The following is a 25,332-nucleotide window of genomic DNA, read 5'->3' on the forward strand; positions in this document are numbered from 1 at the left end:
TTTCTACTTTTTTTTTTTTTTTTTTTTTTCCTTACATAAGGTTTTAGGACAATGCATAATTTTCTTGTAGAACTTTTTTTAATGATTAAAAAAATCATAAAATGACTAGAGCAAAGCATAATCTCAAAACATGATGTTTAGAGTTGTGAGTTTTTTTGTTCTAGTGAAATATGAGCTACTTAAGGAATTCCATAGAAGGGCATAAACTAAAACCTCTTAGAGATTCATTTGACCATTAGGCCTAATTTAGGAGAATGAAACAGCACCAGAGGTTTTAATCTCTTGAATTTCTCATGTTTTTTTTTGTGCTCTTGGCATTGCCTAATTTTTTTCCCCACTAGTGAACCTCTAGGCTTTTGGGGGGTGGCAAGAGAAGAATAGCATCCTTACAACCTGTGTAAGGCTGTTGTTCACACACCAATGCACATATTAAAAGAGCAAATGTCCAACTACGGTCATTCACACTTTTTGCTTGCACCTATATAGTACCATTTATCTGCAAGCTTTTGTGACAATTTGATTTAATGAATATCCAGCTAGTTGGTTTAAAAAACTATCATAGTGCTAGCAAAGTCTTGAGACTTCTGGTCTGTTAATATTAGAACCCTCCTACTGGAGCATTTTAGATTTTGAAAAAGAAAAGTATATGGCAGCTTCACTTATTAGATAAATCTTTTGTAATAGAATTTCCTTAGGGTATTGCAATTCTTACCACCCCTATTTTGGAATTCTGAAGCACATGCCATTTAGATTTGGATTATTTTCAACTATCAATTAGTGGGGAGAGGTGGGACTCCTCTCTCCTTTAAAGCATTTTTCCATGCCACTGAAATTTTACAGGAAGCTTGGTATTAACTGGAATGGTCAGAGAATGTGGATGTCTGGCTACTTGGATAAGCAAAGAGTTAATGAGAAAGCCCATTCTGTTAGAACTCTTAGCCTTCTTTGTAAAACTAACTAGCCCTCCTAATGGCCTTAGAAAACAAAGTATGTAGTACTAAACATCACTGATTCTTTCTTTTAAAGAACAAGGTATTGTTATGCCTCAGGATCCTCATTCAGGAGGACCATGATTGCTCTGCAAAACTATAGTTAGAGAACAGGGGGAACAGGACTCAACCTTCATTGCTTCCTGGACTTACCTACTCTGGAATTCTTTTCACTTGTATCTCTGATATGTTTTTTATTTATTTTCTTTCTTTCTTTCTTTCTTTCTTTCTTTCTTTCTTTCTTTCTTTCTTTCTTTCTTTCTTTCTTTCTTTCTTTCTTTTCTTAATCAACAAGATACACAGGCTCTGGAGCAGCTTGCCAGGGTTTAAATTCTAGTTCTACCATTTACTCATTGCAGGATGTTGAACAAGTTAATTCCCTGTTTCCGAGTTTCCTCATCTGTAAAATAGGCAAAATAGTAGCACCTACAACAACCCATTACTACTCATGTTATGAGTATTAAATATTCAAACTAAAGCACTAAGGAGAATGTCTGTGTCTGAAATCAGGCAAACTGCAAGGTCTAACAGGTCAGTCTCCAAGACTGTCCTTGCTTCTGACACTAACTGCAAGCCCAGGGTGGGTCTCTAAGACCATGCCTAGTTTTGGTAATTCACTGAAAGAGCTAACAGAACTTACTGAAAGCCATTACACTGATAACTGTTACAGTTTACTACAGGATACACCTTAGACCCAGTTAAAGGAAGAGATACATAGGACCAAATCTAGGAGGGCTCCAAACACAAAGCTTCCATTATCCACAGGATATTCTACTCTCCTGGTATCAATGTGCAACAATACACATGGAATATTGCCAACCTGGGATGCTCACCTGAGCTTCAGTGTCCAGAGTATTTATTGGAGCTTCATTATGTAGGCATGATTGATTGTTTGCCCATGTGGTTAAACTCAGTCTCTAGTCTCTCCCCTCACTCTCCAATGTCAAGCTAATACCACATGGCTCAAGGGCCACACCATGGGTAACCTTGTTAGCATAAACTACCAGGAGTTGTCTAGTTGGCCATGAATACCAAAGACGTTCCTTTCACTTGGAAAATTCCAAGTGTTTAAAGGTTACCTCCCAGAAGCCAGGGACAGGACCAGACCTCTCTTTGGTTGAGGCCAATTTCTTTATTATGCAGAGTAAGCTTTCTCCTAATATTTATGATTATCATAGCAATTGCCCTTTTTTTCTTGTAAGAAGATCAAAGAAAAACATTTTTTCCCACTTCTCCAACTTTTTATTATAAAAATATACAAACATACAGAAAAAAACATTGTAAGAAACACCAATATGACCACCATTAGATCCTACAATTAACATGTTGCCATATGTATCTATCTGGATGAATATGTGTATACATATGTATGCATATATAATAGGCATATTATGTATGGGTAATATTTTTGGTAAATCATTTGAAAATATGTTGCAGTGATCACAACCATTTATCCCTCAACACTTCAGCACACATTCCCTATGAATAACTACAATACCACTATTATAACTTATAAAACTAACAATAATTTCCTAATATGTAATATCCAGACTATATTCTACTTAAAGATAAAATATGAGTTAATTGAGGGATCCAGTTAGTTGCCAGATTCCTTTTCTCCAGACACCATGCTCATCCTGTATCTCCCTTGTGGAAGAATCTAGGGTGGCTTCATGTTTCTTGCTGATCAAGTCCAAACACTGGTGCCTGACTTTCAAAGGTTTCTATGATCTTGTGGGTCTTTTGTGTGTTGCCTATGTTCCCACATACATTTACATAACATTTCCTGAGTGCCTACTGTGTGCCAGGCATGATGCTGATTGCTTTGTGTTCACAGTCGGTTCCTACTGCCTCATACCATCAACCTTCTGCTCAGAAATGGTGTCTCCCTATCTTTCTGCAAAAACTGTGTGCATTGATCATTGAGAGGAGTTATTCTGTCCTCTCAGCCTTTAGAGTTTCCTGGTTCAGTAGTCTTCAAATTGTGTCCCACGGATTCAGTTGATGAGCCCCAGGAGTGGCCTTGAGGTTGAGGTGATGGCCAAGAGGGTGGGTCATAGATTCTCTATAGCTTCCCCGACTACCACTAAGAAAGAATTGTTAGTATTCTACCACTTTTAAAAAATGGTTTGACAATCCATTAATCTAATCCAACCAAATCCTTTCACAGAAGAATAGTGAATCAATTTGCTCAGATATCCAAAACTTGGGTTTGGGGAGAAGAACGTACTTCAGGGATATTTGAGTACCCATGCTTACCTTTAGCCTTTGGGAAGGTTGTCCCCTTGTCTGAACAGTCACTCAAACTCCTCTCAGATCCACTCTGACCTCCTTAAAGCATTGGCAACATCTACCCTTTCTTTACCATTAAATCTCCCACAAGTTGCCCAAGGTGGTATCTTTCTCTGCTTTCCTAAAGCATTTTTAGTCTGAATTGCATACATTCAACATTTAATTCTGTGCTGTTGAAAATCTTCTTTCTTTTTTTGTGTGTTTTAGTTTTTTCTCCTTTCAAGGTCAATGGTACTTTGAACTCGGGAGAACAACTTGGACTTTTTAGTCCGCCACACAAATAAACATTCACTGAATAATTACTGTGTACCAGGCACTAGTTGAGGAGCTTTGAAGAACACAAGGATGAACAACTCCTTGCTTCCAGAGGCTCAAATTCTATTTGTGAAAAGAGACAAGGAAATAATGTTCTACAATGTGAATGAAGTAAGTACAAAATATAGGCCAAGAAAGGTGCTGTGACAATGCAAGAGGAAATGCAACTCATTGTAACAGAAAAGATCAATAAAGTTTCCATTTGTTTCCATCCATCATGGGGCACCCTGTAGACAAGTGCTGTTGATTAACAGAGGGTTTTACTCTATCTCAGTTTTGATGAATTAGTATTCAACTTTGATGGAAAAAAAAAAAAAATCCAGAAGTGGATATGGCCAAAGGCCTGTTTTGCCTTATAAGAACAAAGCCAAAAATTAAATCTCTTTTTGGGGTTGTGATTACTCTTGTAACACAGGGCTCAGAACACAGTAACTGCTTAACAGTTGCTTGTTAAAAGCAGCTTGTGGTGCTTTGTACATACTGAGTAAACCAGTTTTTAAGAGTACCATTCATTGTCAATTTCCTACATTGAATTCCATTGAAGAGCAAAAGCATATTTTAAAATCACCTTATTCTGATTCGATCCTACCTTCAGGTGAGTTCAAAAATTTCTCAGGAAAAAAAGCAATTCTTTTGGAATTCAAAGGAGACTCAGCTCCAAGCATAAAACTACATCAGATAATTATTAAGGTCAAGCCCAGGTCTATGATTCTCAACTCTGAGGCTACCTTCCTCCTATCATTTATTCCCCCAAAACTCTATTTTACCTCAAATTCAAATTCCAAAGGCAATTTGTGTGACATTCTAGGGTTTTCTAGTACAAAAATATATTAGTGGAAGAGGCACAAGAAATACTCAGGATGAATTATTTCCTGGAAGTACAACTAAACATTAATTACGCCAAACCCAAATTGTCATTTTTGGCAGGCGCTCTCTGGCAACCAGATGAATAATACTCTTAAGATGTTATTCATTAAGTTAACTTATTTAATTTCTTGTGGGTTTGTTTATGGCTAACATCTGTTAAAGTCATGGAGATATAGTTCTCAAAATGAAATCCATTAGAGAAACTACATTAAAGGTGTACCATGAAAGAGGTTAGGATTCCATAATGGCTCTTGTAAATGTATGTTTATTTGTGTTACTATCTAATCAATGTTGGCTTCCCCACCCACTACACTCTAAGCACCATAAGAGCAGGGAAACTAACCTTTTCACTACTGCTTCCCCAGTACCTTGCAAAATGCCTGATACCTAGGAGTTCAATATATTTTTGATAAATTGGTGAACTTGGAAGACAGAGTTTGGTGCACTCCTGGATTACTCTTTGCCCAGTAAAACATACTTCTTAGAGATCAGGATGAACTCACAGAAGACACACTAATCAAATTTGCAGAGGGGGGAACAGCTAGGGAAAGCGTAGGTTGAGCCATAGGAAAATGCTGTTTTTGCAGGTCCAAATGAGAAGAGAAGATAAATGTTTATTTTGGTTCAACCTAATGTGACAGTTTTGAATATTCCTGCTCCCATTTCTCAACCATCTGAGTTTATAAGACTCATTTAAATGCATCACACTTTTAAGAGACATCTGGCCGGGCGTGGTGGCTCACACCTGTAATCCCAGCACTTTGGGAGGCCGAGGTGGGCGGATCACGAAGTCAAGAGATTGAGATCATCCTGGCCAACATGGTGAAACTCTGTCTCTACTAAAAATACAAAAATTAGGTGGGCGTGGTGGCTTACACCTATAGTCCCAGCTACTCAGGAGGCTGAGGCAGGAGAATTGCTTGAACCCAGGAGGCAGAAGTTACAGTAAGCCATGATTGCACCACTGTACTCCAGCCTGGTAATAGAGTGAGACTCCATCTCCATAAAAGAAAATAAAATAAAAAGACATTTATGTCCTATGACCATAATCTGGAAGGGTAAGAGAAACAGAGTTGTTTTAGGGTGTCATAGACATCTTTAGATATTTGAGCAGCTGTTGGGGGAAGGATCAAATTAGCTTGTATGTGTCTGATCCTAGTTTAACTGGAATCAATAATTGGAAGCTTCAAGGAGACAGTTCTTAATTCAGCAATAAGGATGAACTTTCTTTCAGAGCTGTTTGGATGATACTTCTTCAAACTGGATGAATTTAATCAGTCTGAGTAACTCTTTGCTTGATCCTATTGTAAAGAGAAATCTAAGCCACATCAGGGAGGGACTAGATGACCTCAGAGGCTCTTCTCAGCTTTAGAGTTTATGATTTGGCTTCAAGGAACCCAGTGAGACCCATTAATGTAGGTCCAGGTGTATTTATCTCTAAGGGGATATTCTGTATTCAATTGTTAAATATTATATGATTTAAAAAGAAAGGTATTACAGATCATGGTATAATTTTTCTAGAAAAGTGAACTTGGGTCTAGATTAAAAATAAATGTGTGTACACAAAGGTGAACAAATATTATCACAAGAACAGGACCACAACCAACTGAAATATTTTATTTTTCACTAATTGGTGGTATTAGTGTTTTAAAAGGCTTTAAATCCAAGCTAAATTAGATAAAGATTAATTTTTGCATTAATTCCAAGGAATACTTGCCAGAATCATGGTTTATATGTTTGGGCTACACCAAACATATAGCTTCCAATTAGCTTCAGTTGGAGATGGATATAGCAGTGGTAACAACCCTGAGCTTGGTCATTTCCTGTCCATAAAAGACTAAATTCAGTTCAACAAGTATTTACTGAGTCTATTTAGTTTGTCATGTCCTAGAGGCACAAGGGAGAATGAGACAATGTAACCACTCCTCAAGGAACTAATATGCTCCATGTTTTGGCTAGAAATATTAATATTCCCTGTATTAGTCCATTCTCATGCTGCTAATAAAGACATACATGAGGCTGGGTAATTTATAAAGAAAAAGAGGTGTAACGGTCTCACAGTTTCACAAAGCTGGGAAGGCCTCACAATCATGGTGGAAGCCAAAGGAGGAACAAAGGCACATCTTATATGGTGGCAGGCAAGAGAGGTCAGAAGCAAAGGTGGCGGGGAAGGCCCCTTATAAAACCATCAGATTTCATGAGAACTAATTCACCATCATGAGAACAGGATGGGGGAAACTGCCCCAGGATTCAACTGTCTCCACCTGGTCCCTCCCACAACAGTTGGGAATTACGGGAACTACAATTCAAGATAAGATTTGTGTGGGGACACAGCCAAACCACATCACTCCCTGAACACTTAAATCTGTGCCATTTAACACTTCTAAACACCTTATAAAGTAAGTACCATTTTAAATCCCATTTATATATAAAAATACTAAAATATAAATAACTGAGTAAACTCTTGTGGTCATACAGCTGGTAAGTAACCAAGACAAGTTTGAACCCAGCCTGGCTTCAGTGTTCACAAGTTTAACGATTATAATATATTGCCTTCTAAGAGGAGCACAATTCCTTTGCATTGTTCAAGAGATACCCACTGCCTCTGACAAAAATACATGGTATATACTCATCGGAAGATGGCTACATAGCCCGTTTGTATTCATCCAATGAGTTCAACTGTTATTTGTGGAAAACCTACTGTATTTTAGACACTGCACCAGGTGATTTCACAGTGACTATCTCATTCAATCCTAACAGCTTTGTCAAACAGATACTATCTTTATTTTACAGAGAAAACTGAGAGCTAGAACTTAAATGACTTTTCTGAGTTCACACAATTATTGAGAAATAGTACCGGGATTTAAGCTCAGGCCTCCTGATTCTAAGTCCTGTGCTCTCAGTAGGCTTATGAAAAGTCATTTTTTAAAAAGAATACAAGTCAGTAGTTGTTAGTATATTTATGAAGTTGTTCAAGCATCACCACTATTTAATTCCAGGACATTACAAAAGACACCCTGCACCCTTTAGTAGCCACCTGCCTTTCCTCCCTCCCCCATCCCCTGGCAACCAATATTCTAGTTTGTGTCTCTATGGATTTGCCTATTCTGGACATTTCATATAGGTGGCCTTTTACATCTGGCTTCTTTTACTTAGCATTTTGTTTCCAACGTTTATCTGTGTGGTAACATGTATCAATATTTCATTCCTGTTTATGGCTATTCCATTTTATGGACATACTACATTTGTTTATCTACTCATCAGTTGATGAACATCTGGATTGGTTTCCACTTTTTCATTATTAGCAATAATGCTACTATGAACATTCATGTGCAAGTTTTTGTGTGAACATATGCTTTCAGTTCTCTTGAGGATGTACCTAGGAGTGGAATTGCTGGATCATGTGGTAACCGTTTAACTTTTGAGGAGCCGCCAAACCGTTTTCTAAAGAGGCTTACCATTTTACAGTCCCACGAGAAGTGAACGAAGGCTCAAATCTCTCTATCTTCTCCAGTACTCACTATTTTTCCTTTAAAATTATTATAATAGCCATCCCAGTGGGTATAAAGTGATTCCTCATTACGGTTTTCAGTTGCATTTCCCTACTAATGATGTTGACTATCCTCTCATATTTCATGTGCTTACTGGCCATTTGTATCCATTTTTGGAGCAATGTCTATTGAAATCTTTTGCTTTTTTTTCCCTCTGAGATGGAGTTTTGTTCCTGTCGCCCATGCTGGAGTGCAATGGCATGATCTCAGCTCACTGCAACTTCCACCTCCTGAGTTCAAGCAATTCTCCTGTCTCAGCCTCCCTAGTAGCTGGGACTACAGTCACACGCCCCTACACCTGGCTAATTTTGTATTTTTAGTAGAGACAGGGTTTCACCATGTTGGCCAGGATAATCTCGAACTCCTGACCTCAGGTGATCTGCCCTCGGCCTCCCAAAGTGCTAGGATTACAGATGTGAGCCACCATGCCCAGCCTAAATTACTTATTTTTAATTTAGTTTCTTGTGCTTTTGATGTCAAACCTAAGAAATCACTGCCTAATTTAAAGTCATGAAGATATACATGTAAGTATCATTTTAAAACTGGGCTTTCAAAGACTTTCTCTTCTCCCATGAGGGAAGAGATGCATAATCACAAAGTTCCCTTTATGGCTTTAAGTGAGCTTAAGTCTCTATTTGGTGTTGTAAAATTGGGCTTATTTTTACTAGGGGACAGGAACATTACATTTAGATAAATAATTAAACATTTTCTTCTAAATTAAAATTATTTATGTAAAGTGCTTATTACAGGACCTTAAACACATTCTGGCTATTATTATCCTAATCATTATAACCATGCTAAGATTTTAAATCAATATTCTGCATAAAATAATAAATAGAAAATAATGAAAGTTTGGCACTCATGATAAAGGAAACACAGTCAAAAAAGAGACATGTTAGCATGTGATAGCTGAGGTGAGACAGCTTTTCTAAGCGCACTATTTTTGGTCAACCTAAGGGATAGCATTTGTACCTCTAACCAACAGTTATGTCCCCTAAAATTTGGGGATAGAAACCTTCATTTCATACCTATTTCCAACTTCTTAATTATGTAAACACACATTTAAGGTTTTATGGGATGGTTCACCTATTGTTTGACCATTGTATCTTGACTTTTGGTTCAGATTAACTTTTCACAGAACTTACAGTTGGGGATTCCAGGGCCACATGCCCACTCTTGCTGCACCAGAATCCATGGGGTAGCCTCCAGAGAGAATTTTAAGTGTGCAGTAAATGTCAAGTGTACAAATAGTGCAACTCAATTACAGGGGGCACCATTTGACTCAAAGCGATTGTAGATTCATAGGGCTTTTATAATTCTCCAGAAAATTAGCAGACAAGTGTCTTAGAGAAGGAGAACCTTTTCCTAATTTTCTATAAATTCACCAAAGGGGTAGCAGTGGGGCAGTGCATGGAGAGTCCCACAACTTCCATGTAGTTGAAGGTAGTGTGTCCTTATCTTTGGCAGTATATTCATCAAATCTTCAAGTTCTGGGGGACCAATTTGGGGGATCCTGGGTTATTGTGGGTAGCTGTGGTCTCTATGGTATCTGCTCATTTTGTCAATGTGGCCATGATATCCATTTATTGTACTTAAGTAGACATCAATAGCCTATAGAACCCCTGATCTTTGTGTGTTTGATGCTATTACTAACAGTAATAATAGTAATAGTTGATGCTACTATTACTATAATAGCATACTATAATAGCACACTATTAATAATAGTAATAGCATCAATGGTTGTTATGAGTAACAATGATTTAAAACACACTGACTCCCCAATAGAAAAAGACAAAATCAGAATTCACAGAAATTCAAATGACCATTAAACAGAAAAAGTTCAATTTTACTAGTAATAGAATACATTTAAAACTAAAAGTGAGGCATATTTTCATTTATTAGACTGACCAAAATGAGTGCTGGCAAAGGTGGAAAGAGATGGTATTCATATGTTGGTGATGGAAGGGGAAATTGGTACATCTTTTTTGGAGGCAGTCAAAATGTCAAATGTATATTCCCTTTGATTCAGACATTCTGCTTCTGGGAAGTTATTTAGTTGAGAGAAGAAATACATAGGTAGGCAAAGCTTTGGATACAGGCATGTTTGTATTGGCAGCACTGTAATATTAGAAATGATCTATTTCTCCAACTACAGATTGAATAAATTCAAAATAGGATAGTGATTCATTCTTTTAAAAATTATATATACATATGTATGTGTGTATATACATAACCCTAACACACACACACACACACACACACACACACACGAGAAAGACAAACTAGACAAAATAGTGTGCAGTGATTATCTCTGGGATGTAGGAATGGGAGGAAAAAAGATTTTGACTTTTTGCTTTATGTATTATTGTAGTATTTGGTCTTTTTTTAATCACTGGTATCACTTACTTAATTTTTTAAAAAGTAAACCTAGGGAATTTATGGTTCACTTCTGGACTGGAAACTAGCCAGCAATATACTCCAACTGAGTACTAACTGTATACTGAAAATATTTTTGTAAAGTGTTCACTGCATACTAGATATTTTTCTTCGAGGTAAAGCAGTTTTTAGCATGTCCAAAACTCATGAATTAAGGTATGTTTCATACTCAGAAACCAAGTAAACTATGAACAAGATTATTCTGTATATAATACGGTTGATATATGCAGTCAACTAATGACAGACTTGGGACAAGGAGACAAGTTTAAGTTCTTAGCCCCAAAATATAATCTGGAGGAGGAACTTTGTTGATAAGCACAACATAAAAGCACCTAAGGCCCAAAGGAACAACAGCTTCTTTGCAGGAGTCCCTGAGCAGCACAGGCACTACTTGCCATCTTAAAAGATTCAAGTCTTCATTTAAGCCGAATGCCCATAATTCAGCTTTCCTGGGGTGCTGATGCAGTTACCAAACTTCTCAGGTTGCAAACAACAACAAAAAATAACACATATAAAATAACTCCTCTGTTCCTGGCACTGCTATGTCCTTTCATAGACATAAAGACACTGTTTAAAATTCAAAAGACTCCAGCCTGGATTTTCTCCTTCCAGTAAGTCAAATACACTCCACATCTCCATTTCTTATCCTAGAAAGGAGCTCTAATACACCCGTGCCAACTCCATTCTCAAACTGATGCAAGGCTGAAACATGCTCATGTTGGGTAAAGCACTTTCAAAGCTGTGAAGTCCTCAACTGAATGCGAAGGATTTTATACAAATGTGACTTAGTATTTATGATTTTGAAAGTGGGAGATTTTCAAAGTTGAGCCTCAGTTTATGTTTTTTTTTTTTTTTTTTTACTAGCTTTGATTTAGCAGAACTATATCCTATTTATAAGGATTTTAAAAAATTAGTGCTTTATGAAGTTTTATTATACAGTAATCATTGCTGGCCACTTCTGGTATAAAGTGAATTAGATGTAATTCTTCTACAGCAGCATTCATAGATGATTTTATTAAAATAGTAACAACGTTAAAGGCCAGAAAATTAAGAAACAATCTTATTTGACTTATTGGAGATACCGCTATGGCAAGGTCCATCAAAATTCTTTATATCTTCTGCAACAATAAAATGAAACACTCCCAAAATGCAGTAAAGATACTAAAAGTCAGGTATTTTGCAGACAAGTAAACCTTTTATTTTAAACCACAAATAGTCAGCAGGTGGCCACAACTATCCATGTTTCATTAAAATCACATAAAACCTAGGTACAAAAGCACCACTGATTATTGCTCTAGAAAAACTGCATGAAAAATTCAAATATGCACAGTAAAAACACCACAGTATGCACAGGACTAAATTTTAAAGCAAGTGCATGGAATGCTGAATCAATCTTACACACAGCTTTCCAATATTTAACTGATATTTATTTTACTTGAGGATGATGTAAATTTCCAAAAAGCATGACTATGAGACGATAAAATGTCCATCCTTATATATTTTTGTATGCCAACTAGTAGAGTCCTAAAAAATTAGCATTTACAAAATACTTGGTAAAAATAGCTTTTAAAAGTTGTCCCAAGAGATACATAAAATCAACCCCAATTTTTCATGACAATTCATTCTCCCTCGTTATCTACAGATTCAGTTTTCTGTGCCTGTGAAAAAGAAAGGAAAAAAAAATATAGTTACTACTAAAACTACTATAAGCAAAGGAAATTCCACACACAAACACACAGTTTTGAACATTTGTTTTCTTTTTTTCTTCCAGCTTTACTGCAAAACCTATTTCAACTCTGAGTGAAGAAGAGACAAAGCAGGAATACATTACACAAACACTTTCTTGCATTTATTGCTTTCTGCTTTTCAAACAACCACAGAAGCCTTACCTGCAAGCTCCCACTCTTCATGATAATTAAAAAAAAAACAAAAAACAAAAAACCACCACACTACTATCTGATTCTAGTCACTGCAAACATGCAGAATTTTCTACTGTACCCTTAACTCTCACTGTTTCAATCTGCCCCTTTACTGACAGTGTGCTGGGTGGGGTGCCTCTGGAGGTTGAGACATTAACAGTTGAGCGAGAGATGTGGATCTGCAATAACATTACAGGCAATAAAAAGAGACATTAAGAACGTGCTATCACCGGCTGAAGGATTGAGAAATTTCTTTAAAGACACTGATTCAATCAGTGGGAGGTATTTATGAAAAGTACCTCTTCAGCTTTAGTTTCACCATTTTCAGATGGTGCAGTACCTTCCTTTCCAGCTTCCTGCTTTTCCTCCTTCTTCCCTTTAGCACCTCTGCTAATCTTTGCTCCAGGTTCTTTCTAACAGGGGATCAAAGCAGAGGGGAAGAGAATATTAGACATGGTGTGATGATGGCCAAAATCAATCAGCCTCTGTCCAAACACAAGGTGAAGTACAACCATCACCATCATGGTGGCCTTTATGGAGACACGGGAGCCCAATTTTGCTGGGTTTCAGCTGAGCTGTACTGCACAAATATGAGTCTCTGTGAAAATGTAATAACAGGTTGCACAGAAAGTCCAGTGTACTTTCTCTTCTGTGGAAAACACAATGATTCCTCTCCTGGATTTGTTCAGTGGACCTCCCCTCCAGTAAGGGGAGAAGTGGTTCTGCCATGGAGACAGCAGCAGCAGGACTTGGGGAAGGAGGAGGCAGAGCTGGGGGAGAACCCAGCCAGGGGGTGGCTCTGCTGCTGCTTTCCAGTGAAACCCCTCACGTGGAGACACATGGCTTGCATGACTAGAAAGCTGGGAAGGTGCCAGGAAATGCAGCCCAGATGAAGCAAAGTTCCTAATTTTAAGACCAAACAACAAAAGTGAGTTCTGTTTCTGAAATCACCTACTCACACCACTATACACGTAAGTTTCAAACAATTCACATGGGACAATACCGAAGGGTAGAGAGCAGAAAAGCCACTTTGGGTAAGTTCCCTAAGAATTCTGTATTTCAGTTTCCTCATCTGCAAAACAGGATATTTGTATCTACTTCAATAGAGTTTATGTGAAGGTCGTATGAGTAAAGCAATCAACCATATCTGCCATACTCTAAGGGCCTTATAAATGCTAGTATTACCTGCTGGCATTATTATATTGTTATTATTAGACCTCAGACTGGCTGGCAAAATCCAGTTAGATGAAGTCAGAAGCCCCTTCCCAAATTCCTCCCATAGTAAGGCAGTGCTGCCAGGGCCCAAACTCACCCCCGCTGCGCGCCATGTGAACCGCATGTTCACGAGGCTGCTGCTGCCAAACCCCCTTTGGACACGAGGCTTCTCAGAGCAACATCTCTGACTTCCTGTGCCTCACTGACCAAATGGAAAACACACTCCTATTAAGGCAGAAAACTGTGCTTTATGCCTTTAAGAAAGCCCATAACAGTGGTAACGGTTTTAGCTTGGATCATTAAATATGGCCTTTCCTTGAATGATTCTGAGGTAGGGAATTATAATTTGTTCATTGTTTAAAAAGCCAAAAGTGGGAAACAGCACTTCTTACCTTAGCAGATGTTTTTCTTGGTTTGGGTTCAGGTTTTGGTGGAGCAGGTTTCTGCAAAGATAATTTAAATTACACAAATACTGAAAAAGACAACTGTCAGCACCAAAAGAAACGCAAAAAGACTAACAAAGACAACTATGCATTTTGACAAGGCCTTGGTCATTAAAAAGTATTTCATCCTATTTTCAGCACCAGGTAACAGCATAAAGATCTCTGCATTTCATAACTATTTTCACCCTGGGTTCACAAGGGAACTGCAGGTGAGATCGAAAAGCTGACTCCTCATTCCCTGGTCCAGAATAGCTCTCCGGGAACAGGTCTAAGCTTCTATCTCCTACGTGTCTGTTCTTCCTTTTATCACAGCACAGCAGCAAGAGGGATGACTCAGGCCCGTGGCCAAAGGACTCAGTGAATTCAGTTGCACTGGCCTTCCTAACAATCTAGAAATCACAGCACAATCACTAGCAAAGCCCAGCTGGTAATGAAGACTGCTGCCTGTGAAGTATTTCAAAATCACTTCCAAATCCTTCCACTTCTGATGTAGATTTCGAGTTTCTGTTGCCAAGCTTCTTCCTACTTTTATTCTCTCCAATGCCAGCTCAAGGTGAGAATCTTTTGCCTAACCAGATATGCTGGGCTCATTTGTCCCTAGAGGTTTTCATTGAGAACATAATTATAATGATAAAATGTCTACTGTTAGCTCCCAAAGTTTAAAATTTTTCACAGATATTATTAGCCAAAGAGTCCCCTAGGAAACTATTTTTTCCTGCCTCATGTGGTCCTCCCTCCAGTTCCCATGAGCAGCACTCACACACCGTGTGACCACGGTCCCTCTGCCACACAATGCTTCAGCCCTGGCCAGCTTCCCAGGGGCCTGAGACCAGGTGGCACATGCGGATAACTGGAAAAGATAACCATTTGACTCCAGGAGTTTTCTGTAGATACTTTAGGGCAAATATTTCTCTCATAGAACTAGAAAAAAGTGTACATCTCTCCCAGCACTAGAATGGTTTTAAAATAGAAAACACTGGCCAGGGTCTCCCCCTATGGAGAAAAATACATGTTCCTCCCTACTGCCTCTAGGTAATTCAGGTTCACACTGAATCTGCCCCTTTTCATCAAGTGCATAAAGGGAAATTGTAGACAGTTCGATTTCAGAAGATTGGCTGTTAGAAATGACCTTTCAAATAAAAAGAAAATTGAGCTTGAAAAGTAAGAGATGTTTTTATTAATCTTCTTATCACCCTAAATCTGCAGCCCAAATATAGCAGCTTTCATGGTTCTTACATTTTCAGAATTTAAAACATTTTGTCATCCTAAGCTTTGATATACTGTATTAATATACATGTTTTCTCCATTTACAGTAAACAATTTCCTTTTATATTATTTTCTGTAGGGCAGACCTTTCCCTCTGACCCAGCATTCAAGTGTTTTGATGGGACCAGGAAATGAGGTTATGAAGTCCGTAATCCTGCTGGCCTCTGAGGAGGCTCTGTTTCCGTAGCACACGGAATGATCTCAGTGGAAGGTGCTTATATTGCTGGTTTCTGGTGCTCAGGAAAAGCTTCGTTTTAAATTTTGGTTTTCATTTGACTTACAAGGTGTGTTCCCTTAACTGCCTGGAGATTCACAACAGCAACCCCAGCTCTTAAGTCCTCCTAGTGACTGACACGTCTTCCTGATATGGTTTGGCTGTGTCCCCACTCAAATCTCATCTTGAACTGTAACTCCTACGATTCCCATGTGTCGTGCGAGGAACCCGGTGGGAGGTGATTGAATTACAGGGGTGGGTCTTTCCTGTGCAGGTCTTATGATTAGTGAATGAGTCTCATGAGATCTGATGGTTTTAGTAACAGGAGTTTCCCTGCACAAGCTCTGTCTCTCTTCGCCTGCCACCATCCACGTAAGACATTACTTGCTCCTTTTGCCTTTCTCCATGATCGTGAGCCTTCCCCAGCCACATGGAACTGTAAGTCCAATAAAACCTCTTTCTTTTGTAAATTGTCCAGTCTTGGGTATGTCTTTATCAGCAGTGTGAAAATGGACTAACACAGTAAATTGGTACCAGAAGAGTGGGGCGCTGCTGAAAGATAACTGAAAATGTGAAAGTGACTTTAGATCTGGGTAACAGACAGAGGTTGGAACAGTGTGGAGGGCTCAGAAGAAGACAAGAAAATGTGGGAAAGTTTGGAACTCTCTAGAGACTTGCTGAACGGCTTTGACCCTTACTAAAGACTTGTTGAATGGCTTTAACCAAAATGCTTATAATGATATTGGCAATGAAATCCAGGCAGAGGTGGTCTCAGATGGAGATGAGGAACTTGTTGGGAACTGGAGCAAAGGTGACTTGTTATGTTTTAGCAAAGAGACTGGCAACATTTTGCCCCTGCTCTAGAGATCCATGGAACTTTGAACTTGAGAAAGATGATTTAGGGTATCTGGTGGAAAAAATTTCAAAGCAGCAAAGCATTCAAGAGGTGACCTGGCTGCTGTTAAAGGCATTCAGTTTTAAAAGAGACACAGAGCAGAAAAGTTTGGAAAATTTGCAGCCTGGCAATGTGACGGAAAAGAAAATCCTATTTTCTGAGCTGAGGAGAAATTCAAGCCGGCTGAAGAAATTTGCATAAGTAATGAGGAGCCAAATGCTATGCACAATACAATGGGAAAAATGTCTCCAGGGCATGTGAGAGAGCTTTGCAGCAGCCTCTCCCATTACAGGCCCAGAGGTTTAGGAGGACAAATGGTTTTGTGGGCCTGACCCAGGGTCCCAGGGTTCCTCTGCTGTGTGCAGTCTAGGGACTTGGTGCCCTGTCTCCCAGCCGCTCCAGCTGTGACTAAAAGGGGCTAAGGTACAGGGGCTGTTGCTTCAGTGGGTGGAAGTCCCAAGCCTTGGCAGCTTCCGTGTGGTGCTGAGCCTGCGAGTGCGCAGAAGTTAAGAATTGAGGTTTGGGAACCTCTGCCTAGATTTCACATGTATGGAAACACCTGGATGCCCAGGCAGACGTTGTTGCAGGGGCAGGGTCCTCATGGATAACCTCTGTTAGGGCAGTGCAGAAGGGAAATGTGGGGTTGGAGCCCTCACACAGAGTCCCTACTGGGAAACTGCCTAGTGGAGCCGTGAGAAGAGGGCCACTGCCCTCCAGACCCCAGAATGGTAGATCCACTGGCAGTTTTCACTGTGTGCCTGGAAAAGCCACAGTCACTCAATGCCAGTCTGTGAAAGCAGCCAGGAGGGAAGACGTATCCTGAAAAGCCACGGGGGCGGAGTTACCCAAGACCATGGAAACCTATGTCCTGCATCTGCGTGACCTGGATGCAAGAAAAGGAGTCATAGGAGATCATTTTGGAACTTTAAGATTTGACTGCCCTGCTGGATTTCAGACTTGCACGGGGTCTGTAGCCCCTGTGTTTTGGCCAATTTCTCCCATTTGGAAGGGTGGTATTTACCCAATATCTGTATCCCCATTTTACCCTAGAAGTAACTAACTTGCTTTTGATTTTACAGGCTCACAGGCAGAAGGGACTTGTCTTGTCTTGAATGAGACTTTGGACTTTTGAGTGAATGCTGAAATGAGTTAAGATTTGGGGGACTGTTGGGAAGGCATGTTTGGTTTTGAAATATGAGGACATGAGATTTGGGAGGGGCTGCGGGCAGAATGATATGGTTTGGCTATGTCCCCACTCAAATGTCATCTTGAATTGTAACTCCCACAATTCCCATGTGTCATAGGAGGAACCTGGTGGGAGGTGATTGAATTATGGGGCAGGTCTTTCCTGCACTGTTCTCATGAAAGTGAATGAGTCTCATGAGATCTGATGGTTTTAAAAATGGGAGTTTCCCTGCACAAGCTCTCTCTCTCTCTGCCTGCTGCCACCCACGTAAGATGTGACTTGCTCCTCATCTTCCACCATGATTGTGAGGCTTCCCCAGCCACATGGAACTGTAAATCCAATTAAACTTCTTTCTTTTGTAAAATGCCCAGTCTTGAGTATGTCTTTATCAGCAGTGTGAAAACAGACTAATACACTTCCTTATGAGACTCACGTGAAACACTGGCTCACCTGATCCAAACAGCTGTATTTCCGAACTTGTGAGTGGTCCTAATACCTATTTTTGCTTTGATTCCCTATATTGTACCAGACACAGATTTGGGTTGAGAATGAAATCCATGCTTTCCTGAAGACCAAAGTAGCATGAAGCTTCTGTAATAGCTAGTATGAGGATATACTAATATAGTGTCAGTCAAAATACCAGTGCGTTTCCCTCTACCTTCTTAGTGGAAAGCCTGGGCTGCAGGAATTTTAAACAAAATCCTCCGCTGGAGTCCAGCTAATCTCTTAGCAGGGCAGCGAAAGAGAAGAGCATAAGAGCCAGTAGGGAGCACAGGCTGATGAGGAAGAGCTGGAGGATGTCCACCTTGGAGGTTCAGCCACATCTGCCCATCTCAGCTTGTATCCTAACCCCACAAGAATTTACTGGCTCACAGAAGGAGACTCCAAATAGCGAAGTAGAATTATTACTGTTACAAAGATTCTTAAGGTCTGAAATGAGGCTACAGTATATGGATTCAGACAACTTTCAGAACATTCTCATATAAACATTCTAAAGTATGAGTTGTGGACAGAGAATAAGAATTCTGTCCACTTCACTGCATCACAGGTAGAATCTGAAGACTGGAACTTTGCCTAATATACTACTTTTGTGTCAGAGATATAGCAATGTCAAATAACATCCTGCTTTATATCCTTCGTAATGGGGCTGGCCACTGTCTGACACATTTGATCAAGTCAATTGCTTGGTAACACTGGTCAAATTTGCTAGATGTGAGGACCCTAGATAATTTTCAAAAAGAAAATAAACTCATGGGAAACCATCTTAATCTTCCTTTTGCTGCTTCACTTTGGACAAAGGGACCATGTACTCATAAGAACTAACGCTAAAGTGGTTCTAAGGTACTTACCGCCGACAATCTGGCAGACCGTCTTGTGGGCTACAAAGGGAATGGAAAATATACATATTTTTTGGTGATTATACAAAACGAAGTTGATTTTTAAAAATCTATTCTTAATATACCTTACTTTGTTGAATGACTATAATGTATGATTCCCATCACCTTCTCCAGGTAAGCACAATGAAACATATCCCAAGTCCCCTGGGCACCATGACACTCAAGAGGAAGTATTTCTAAAAAGGGGTAGGTACACTGTTCAAATAAACAGCTACTCCCAACTCAGGGTGTGGTGAATAAGTAAGGGAAATGAAGATCAATTTAGGCTTTATCCCGAATTAAAACCTCTACTTTTATGACAAAATCAACAGCAAGAACATTGAGGTGCTATTTAAGAGCTAGTCTTCAGTCTGACTCCAGCTCCTTAAAAATGGAACTAAAGCTTTTAAGTTAATACAAGAAGAGACTTATGCAATTGTGTAGAAACCAAAATAGCAGGAGTTCCCCATCTTGCTGCTATGTTAGAAATGAAAATGATTACAAATCTTGGCAGTTAACTAGAAAGCCTTCTTTTTACCGATAACAAAACAAACACATTTATCTAGTAGTATACGTTCAAAGGATTTAACTAGAATTAAAAGTGCATTAATTTTTTCTTTTAATTTCAAAGTTTAGAAAATTTACAGAGAAATTGTGTAGAGATTGATATTTTGGGGAAATCTTTTTTTCTTCAAGGATATTACAAGTTAACAGCAAATGACCCTGCAAAGAAAATCTAAATTGAAAGAACTGTCCTAGGCATTTCAGCAATAACACACAAAATTTGATATTCTACTTACCATCCAACCTACAGTGGCTCCCCAAGGGATTTCACATTGTAAAAGTATAACTGCCTTTTTAAAAAAGTGCTCCAGAAATAAATACTCCATACTTTTTGTCTGGTTAATTCACTGCTCCATCTCCAGTACAGTAGTGTACTGGCCAACATACAGTATAAACTCAGTATTTGCTGAATAAATGAATCCAAGCCTTTCCCTAGTTCTCACTTCCTCATGTAGAATTTGCCTCAGTATAATAGCTTAAATGTTTCAAATAATTTTTCCTAAGGGGGACAGCAAAAATGGTCAGTAGGAACCCATGCCATAATTATGAGGAATCATGGAATTCTTGAAGTGGGGCTAAGGTCAGTCTAGGTCAGCCAGTCAGGCCAAACTGGAAGAAATATTTCTTGCCATCTCCACATCTAAGAACTTTCTTGCTGAAAATAGCCAGAGAAGCTAAACTCATCTTTCTTTAAACTACAGAAGGAAATGAAGGGCCAGAGCCTCCATGAATACTTTTAACCCTGGGGTCTCGAGGAAAAATCAGAGCTGGACTTAAGGCCAGCTACGAGAATGTGCTGAGAATGAGAGGCTGTGCAGGTTAAGTGGTTGGGTGGGATACACTCACTGCACAGAGTAAAAGCATGTAAGCTCAGCACATAGCCCTGTGAATTAGTACAGGGGGAGTGTGTGTCAGATTCTCCATAGGAACTACAGTGCCTGCTATGGTTCTCAAGGGTGTATTCCTGACAGTGCACCCACAAGTCCCTGGGAACCAGAATCCAAATCCTGCAATACTTTTCCTAGGATGGTTAACTGTATTGAGTATACTGAAGAAAAGACAACATTTGCAAGTAAACCGGGCAACAAGAGGGTATCTTGTGTTTTTTTAATGTACTTTCTGAGCATAGAGGAGAAAAGAGCACCTTCCAATTACCCAACAGAGCTCAGCTCTGAAGCTTCAGTGTGGCCTCAAGGACAACCCATGTCTGACAAACTACAGCAGGCAGAACAACACCTTCCAAGATGAAAGTGGCAGTCTCCCTGCTAAAGAGAGGTCAAAGAACCTTATCTGACTCCCTCTCCACTTGATGTCAACTCATGTGCACCATGTTGGTCTTGCCTCACATTCACTTCATCTGACTCATGTCTCCATCCCCTCTTGCACAGGACCACCTTCTCTTGTATTTCTGTGGCTCCAATATGTAGCAGGGGCCCTCAATAAGTATTGAGATGAACAGAAGGAGTAAGCACCAGAAACATACAGCAACTGTGAACTTGTGGGGAGGGGAAGAAGTCCTAGAGCCACTACTCAGTTACTCTTTAGTTTGGGGCCTGAAAAGGGGCCAAACATGTTAGCCATAACTCAAAACTGCCTCCCTATCTGCCATCTAGTTGTCTTGAATAAAATCTCCATGAAGTGAGGCAAAATCATGAGAAAAGCTCCCCAACTGTGACACTGTTGTTCCTCTCCATGTGAACACCTGAACATGCTGAAGACTAAGTGATGCCAGAGAGCTCTTTGGGATTTCCAGAGACATTCCAATCTAAGCACTGCTTTGCAGAGCCTAACAGTTGTTCTGATCCAAAGGACTTAATACCTTTTAAAAATTCAGGTCCAGTACAGGAGTTCCAAAATAAAAAGCCTAGGAAATTAATGAGGGAGAAAAAACAAAAACAAAAACAAAAGCCTAAGCTGTAGCCAGTCCCTAAAAATCCTATCTTTTATTATAAAATCAATTTATGACTTGCTACCTAAAATTTCCCAGCTCTTCTTTCTATGCCATTAAAAAAGACCTTTCTTACATTTTCTTTTCCAGTAGCCATCATAAGACATTTTCATTTTCACTGCAAACAGTGGAGGCTGAGATGAACGTTTCACTCACAGTCAGCAGTACTGATTATGCATGCAAGTATGGACACCTTCCTGGAAAGTTCCATCAGCTTTCACAGCCTTAAAATCTATAAACTATGGGACTATATTTATTGGATATGAAATAGATGAGACTGCTATTTTTTCCCTGTTAAAACACTAACATGTGAAGTACTCATCTGAGACTCAGATTGGGTGGGACTGCTAAGGAAAAAAAAAAGATATTAAGAATTTCTCTCTTTTTTTTTTTTATTGTGAATCCTCAGGAAAAGTGGTCCAGAGACTGCTCCTCAGCACTTCTCTGACATTCACTATTCCCCTTCCTTGCTTTGTTTTTCTTAATTGCCAATATCCAATTATTTTACTACCTCTCAGGGAGGGAAGGAGGGCTTTTAGAATGAAAAATCATCATTGATAAATATGACAAACAGATATGACAAATGTGAGGGTTTGTCACTACGGTATATAGGTGCTGGTCACAATGGAATTATCCCATAGGCATCATCCCATAGGCATGATCATCCTTTAGGTTGGGGAAAATTCTGGTGAAGCCTACTCTGAAAGACATGAAATCTTCTACTTTAATATCCTGGTTGCAAAACATAGAAGTCTAATCTCCCAATGACAAAGTACACGGGGATAGCTACATTCAATAGAATTACTGTACTTTGCTGGATACTGCTTGAAACACACGGACCATTCCTTTGGAATGTGGGAGTATTTTTATTTTTAAGAGATTTTTTTGCTCCTGAGCCTGACCATGTACCTCCAAGCAAAACCCAAAAGTCAAGTTGCTTCTATTAAAAAAAAAAAAAAAAAAAAAAACTTAAAAAGAAATTGCCTTCTTTTCAAAACTGGGAAGTAGAAAAGTTTGTACCTCAGAGCCTTGGCTGGGAATAGACAAGACAGAAAAATGGATACTGGATTACCAGATTTTTAGGACTGCCATAAAAGGGCCATAGGGATAGCGGATTTTGGAGCAGGAGATGCAGATATCTATCCTGGTTCTGCTATTTACAAGTTCTAATACCCAGGGAAAATCATGTTTCTCTGAGAACTTTGCTCTAGTTAAAATAGGGATAACATCTGCCAATCTGTCCTCCAAAATAGCACTTCTCTGACATTCACTATTCGCCTTCCTTGCTTTGTTTATCTTCATAGTTAATATTCAATCATTTTATTTTACTCTCTCTCCCACTAAAAGGAAGTGCCATGAAAGCAGGGATTTTTGCTTGTTTTGTTCACTGTGGGATCTGGAGAGCTTAGAACAGTGCTTGGCACATTATAGGTGCTTATACATTTTTATCGAGGAATAATCTGCTTCCTCTCATTTTAGAATTACTATATGGACCAGACAAAATAATGGATGTAAAAGGGTTTGTAACTGTTGATGGTAATGACTATAATGTATTATTTTGGTTGTTTACCATCCAAGTCCCCTGCACAATGCCTTCTAATATGGCAGTGGAAAAGGATTTTCAAAAGAGAATCCCCCTTAGTAACTGTTATCCATTTACCATAGTCAAGATGGTGCATACTCGATGACATAACTGAAAAATTCAGTCAATCCAGTGGGAAAGAAAAAAAAAATCAATATACTGACAGTTTTTACCCGAAACCATCAGCAAACTAACTGACCTTTTCACTTTTTAAATAACTGTGTTGATGTTCTGAAGTCATTATCATGAGTTTTAATCTGGCCTTGGCTTAAATGACAGGTAGAGCCTTGTTAAGAAAGCATTTTTATTAACAAAAAATATATAAAATACATAGAAATGATATAAAATAAAATATAAAAATAACAAAAATAATAACATAATAAAAAAATTAGCCAGGTGTGGTAGCATGCAGCTACAGTCCCAGGCTGAGATGGGAGAATCACTTGAGCCAGGGAGATAGAGACTACAGTGAGCTACGATCTCGCCACCTCACCCACGCCAGCCTGGATGACAGAGTGAGATGCTGTCTCAAAAAATAAAATAAAATAAAATAAAACAAAATAAAATAAAATGTATAATACAGCTGTACAAAACCACACACATATCCTTTATATATATATTCTCACCAGCTTGATTTGCTTTTGGTGTAGTGGAATTGGGAAGACAATCAAAGATTACTGGGTGCCATGGTGTTCCTAGGTTTTCTGACTGACAAATCAATTTAAATGCCAGTCCCTAAGGAAAAACCCAAATGCTTTTGTTTTGGCGTCCAAATCTTAAAAACATTAAGGTTAGTTATACTTAGCCAACTGTTCTAAAAATCACATTTTGCCATTTCCCAAGAAAATTCAAGCATTTATCACTTTTTGGTTGGTTCTTATCATTTTTTGGTTGGTTCTCGCATATGTGTGGTGACTCTGCTTTGGATAAAAAACTTCATGATTATTCCAAACTCTGTTAAACAGTGAATGCTAGGTACATGGATCATGGGGACAGATGGTTTTGTTTGTTTTGCTTTTAACTTATTTCTTTATAGGTTCTGTTGAAGATTTTCCACTTTGGCAGAATGAATTTCCTTGTACAAATCTTGTGCAGGGGTTTTGGTATCATGACAAACTCCTCTGAATTATTAACCACATTATGAATCACCCAATCAAAGAACCTGTAACTAGATATTGTTTTTGTCTCACTCATGACCCCTTTTAGTTGATAAGTTCAAGGGTAACAGCTGCAGTTTTCCACCTATTCTAAAGCTTTGTGCAAAGGGAATGATTGCCATCAAAGTTATATCTCATTTCCTACTGTTTCGCCCATCTTTTTTTAGAGGTTCATGGTAATAACCACAGAGGGTCAAATCCAAGAATCTCTTCCAAGTTTCTGGACTTTTGGAAGTTTCTGAATTTTAATACAAAATATCTTTGGATCATTGCCTAATTAAGTATCCTAATATCCTAAGAGTGTCCCCAATTAAAAAAAAAAAAAAAAAAAGCTTTAATATTTTGACACATTGTATATCCCTCTATAGTTTTTTTTTTTTTTTTTTTTTTTTAGATGGAGTCTCACTCTGTTGCCCAGGCTGGAGTGCAGGGGTGCGATCTCGGCTCACTGCAACCTCTGCCTCCCGGGTTCATGCCATTCTCCTGCCTCAGCCTCCTGAGTAGCTGGGACTACAGACGCCTGCCTAAATTTTTATATTTTTAGTAGAGATGGGGTTTCACTGTGTTAGCCAGGATGGTCTCTATCTCCTGACCTCATCATCCGCGTGCCTCAGCCTCCCAAAGTGCTGGGATTACAGGTGTGAGCCACTGCGCCTGGCCTATAGTTTTTGATTTTAGAGATGATCCTTCTCAGGCAAAATATTCAGAACCTAAAAACTGATTTATAATCTACTCATTAGAGCATAGAATTTATGAGATCTACAGTCTTTCATTTTCTTGCTGTGAAAGGCAGACTTTGTTCTCCTTGATGAATTTACCTACTATATTACTCTTTGCCCAGAAGGAATTCTCAGTATCTGCTTTAACGGAAAGCAGGGCTGATAGGTAGAAATATAAACAACACAGTAAGTGGAAAATGCCTCATCAATATATCCAACTGAAACAAATCTAGGCCAAGCGAGACTACATATAGACATTTATCGCTGTTTTATGTAGTCTTAACAACCTTGTTCATTCATATTAAACTTTGTTCATATGATTCTCCCCATTTCATTCAGATGCAGACAATCCTAATGATATTAAACATTTTAATGTAAATAATTAAATATAGGATGTC

At 38.9% G+C, this 25,332-nt stretch overlaps 1 protein-coding gene across 6 annotated transcripts in view; it reads right to left on the reverse strand.

Annotated features, from left to right (window-relative positions):
- Positions 1-11,625: 11,625 nt before the first annotated feature.
- The window catches only part of HMGN3 (high mobility group nucleosomal binding domain 3), a 32,311-nt gene continuing 18,604 nt past the window's right edge, over positions 11,626-25,332 (reverse strand). The window contains exons 3-7 of one of the 6 annotated variants that reach the window (XM_011977616.1): positions 18,938-18,967; positions 13,977-14,027; positions 12,669-12,782; positions 12,462-12,548; positions 11,626-12,108 (exon numbers count right to left, since the gene is read on the reverse strand). In XM_011977616.1, coding sequence (XP_011833006.1) covers positions 12,070-12,108; positions 12,462-12,548; positions 12,669-12,782; positions 13,977-14,027; positions 18,938-18,967 — 321 coding nt within the window. In that variant the 3' untranslated portion in view covers positions 11,626-12,069. Of the gene's footprint in view, positions 13,273-13,976; positions 14,028-18,937; positions 18,968-25,332 lie in introns of all 6 variants that reach the window. The other 5 variants (XM_011977615.1, XM_011977617.1, XM_011977619.1 and 2 more) reach the window with 5 other exon arrangements.

Source organism: Mandrillus leucophaeus, unplaced genomic scaffold, assembly GCF_000951045.1.
Source record: "Mandrillus leucophaeus isolate KB7577 unplaced genomic scaffold, Mleu.le_1.0 Scaffold1819, whole genome shotgun sequence".
NCBI classification, from domain to species: domain Eukaryota; kingdom Metazoa; phylum Chordata; class Mammalia; order Primates; family Cercopithecidae; genus Mandrillus; species Mandrillus leucophaeus.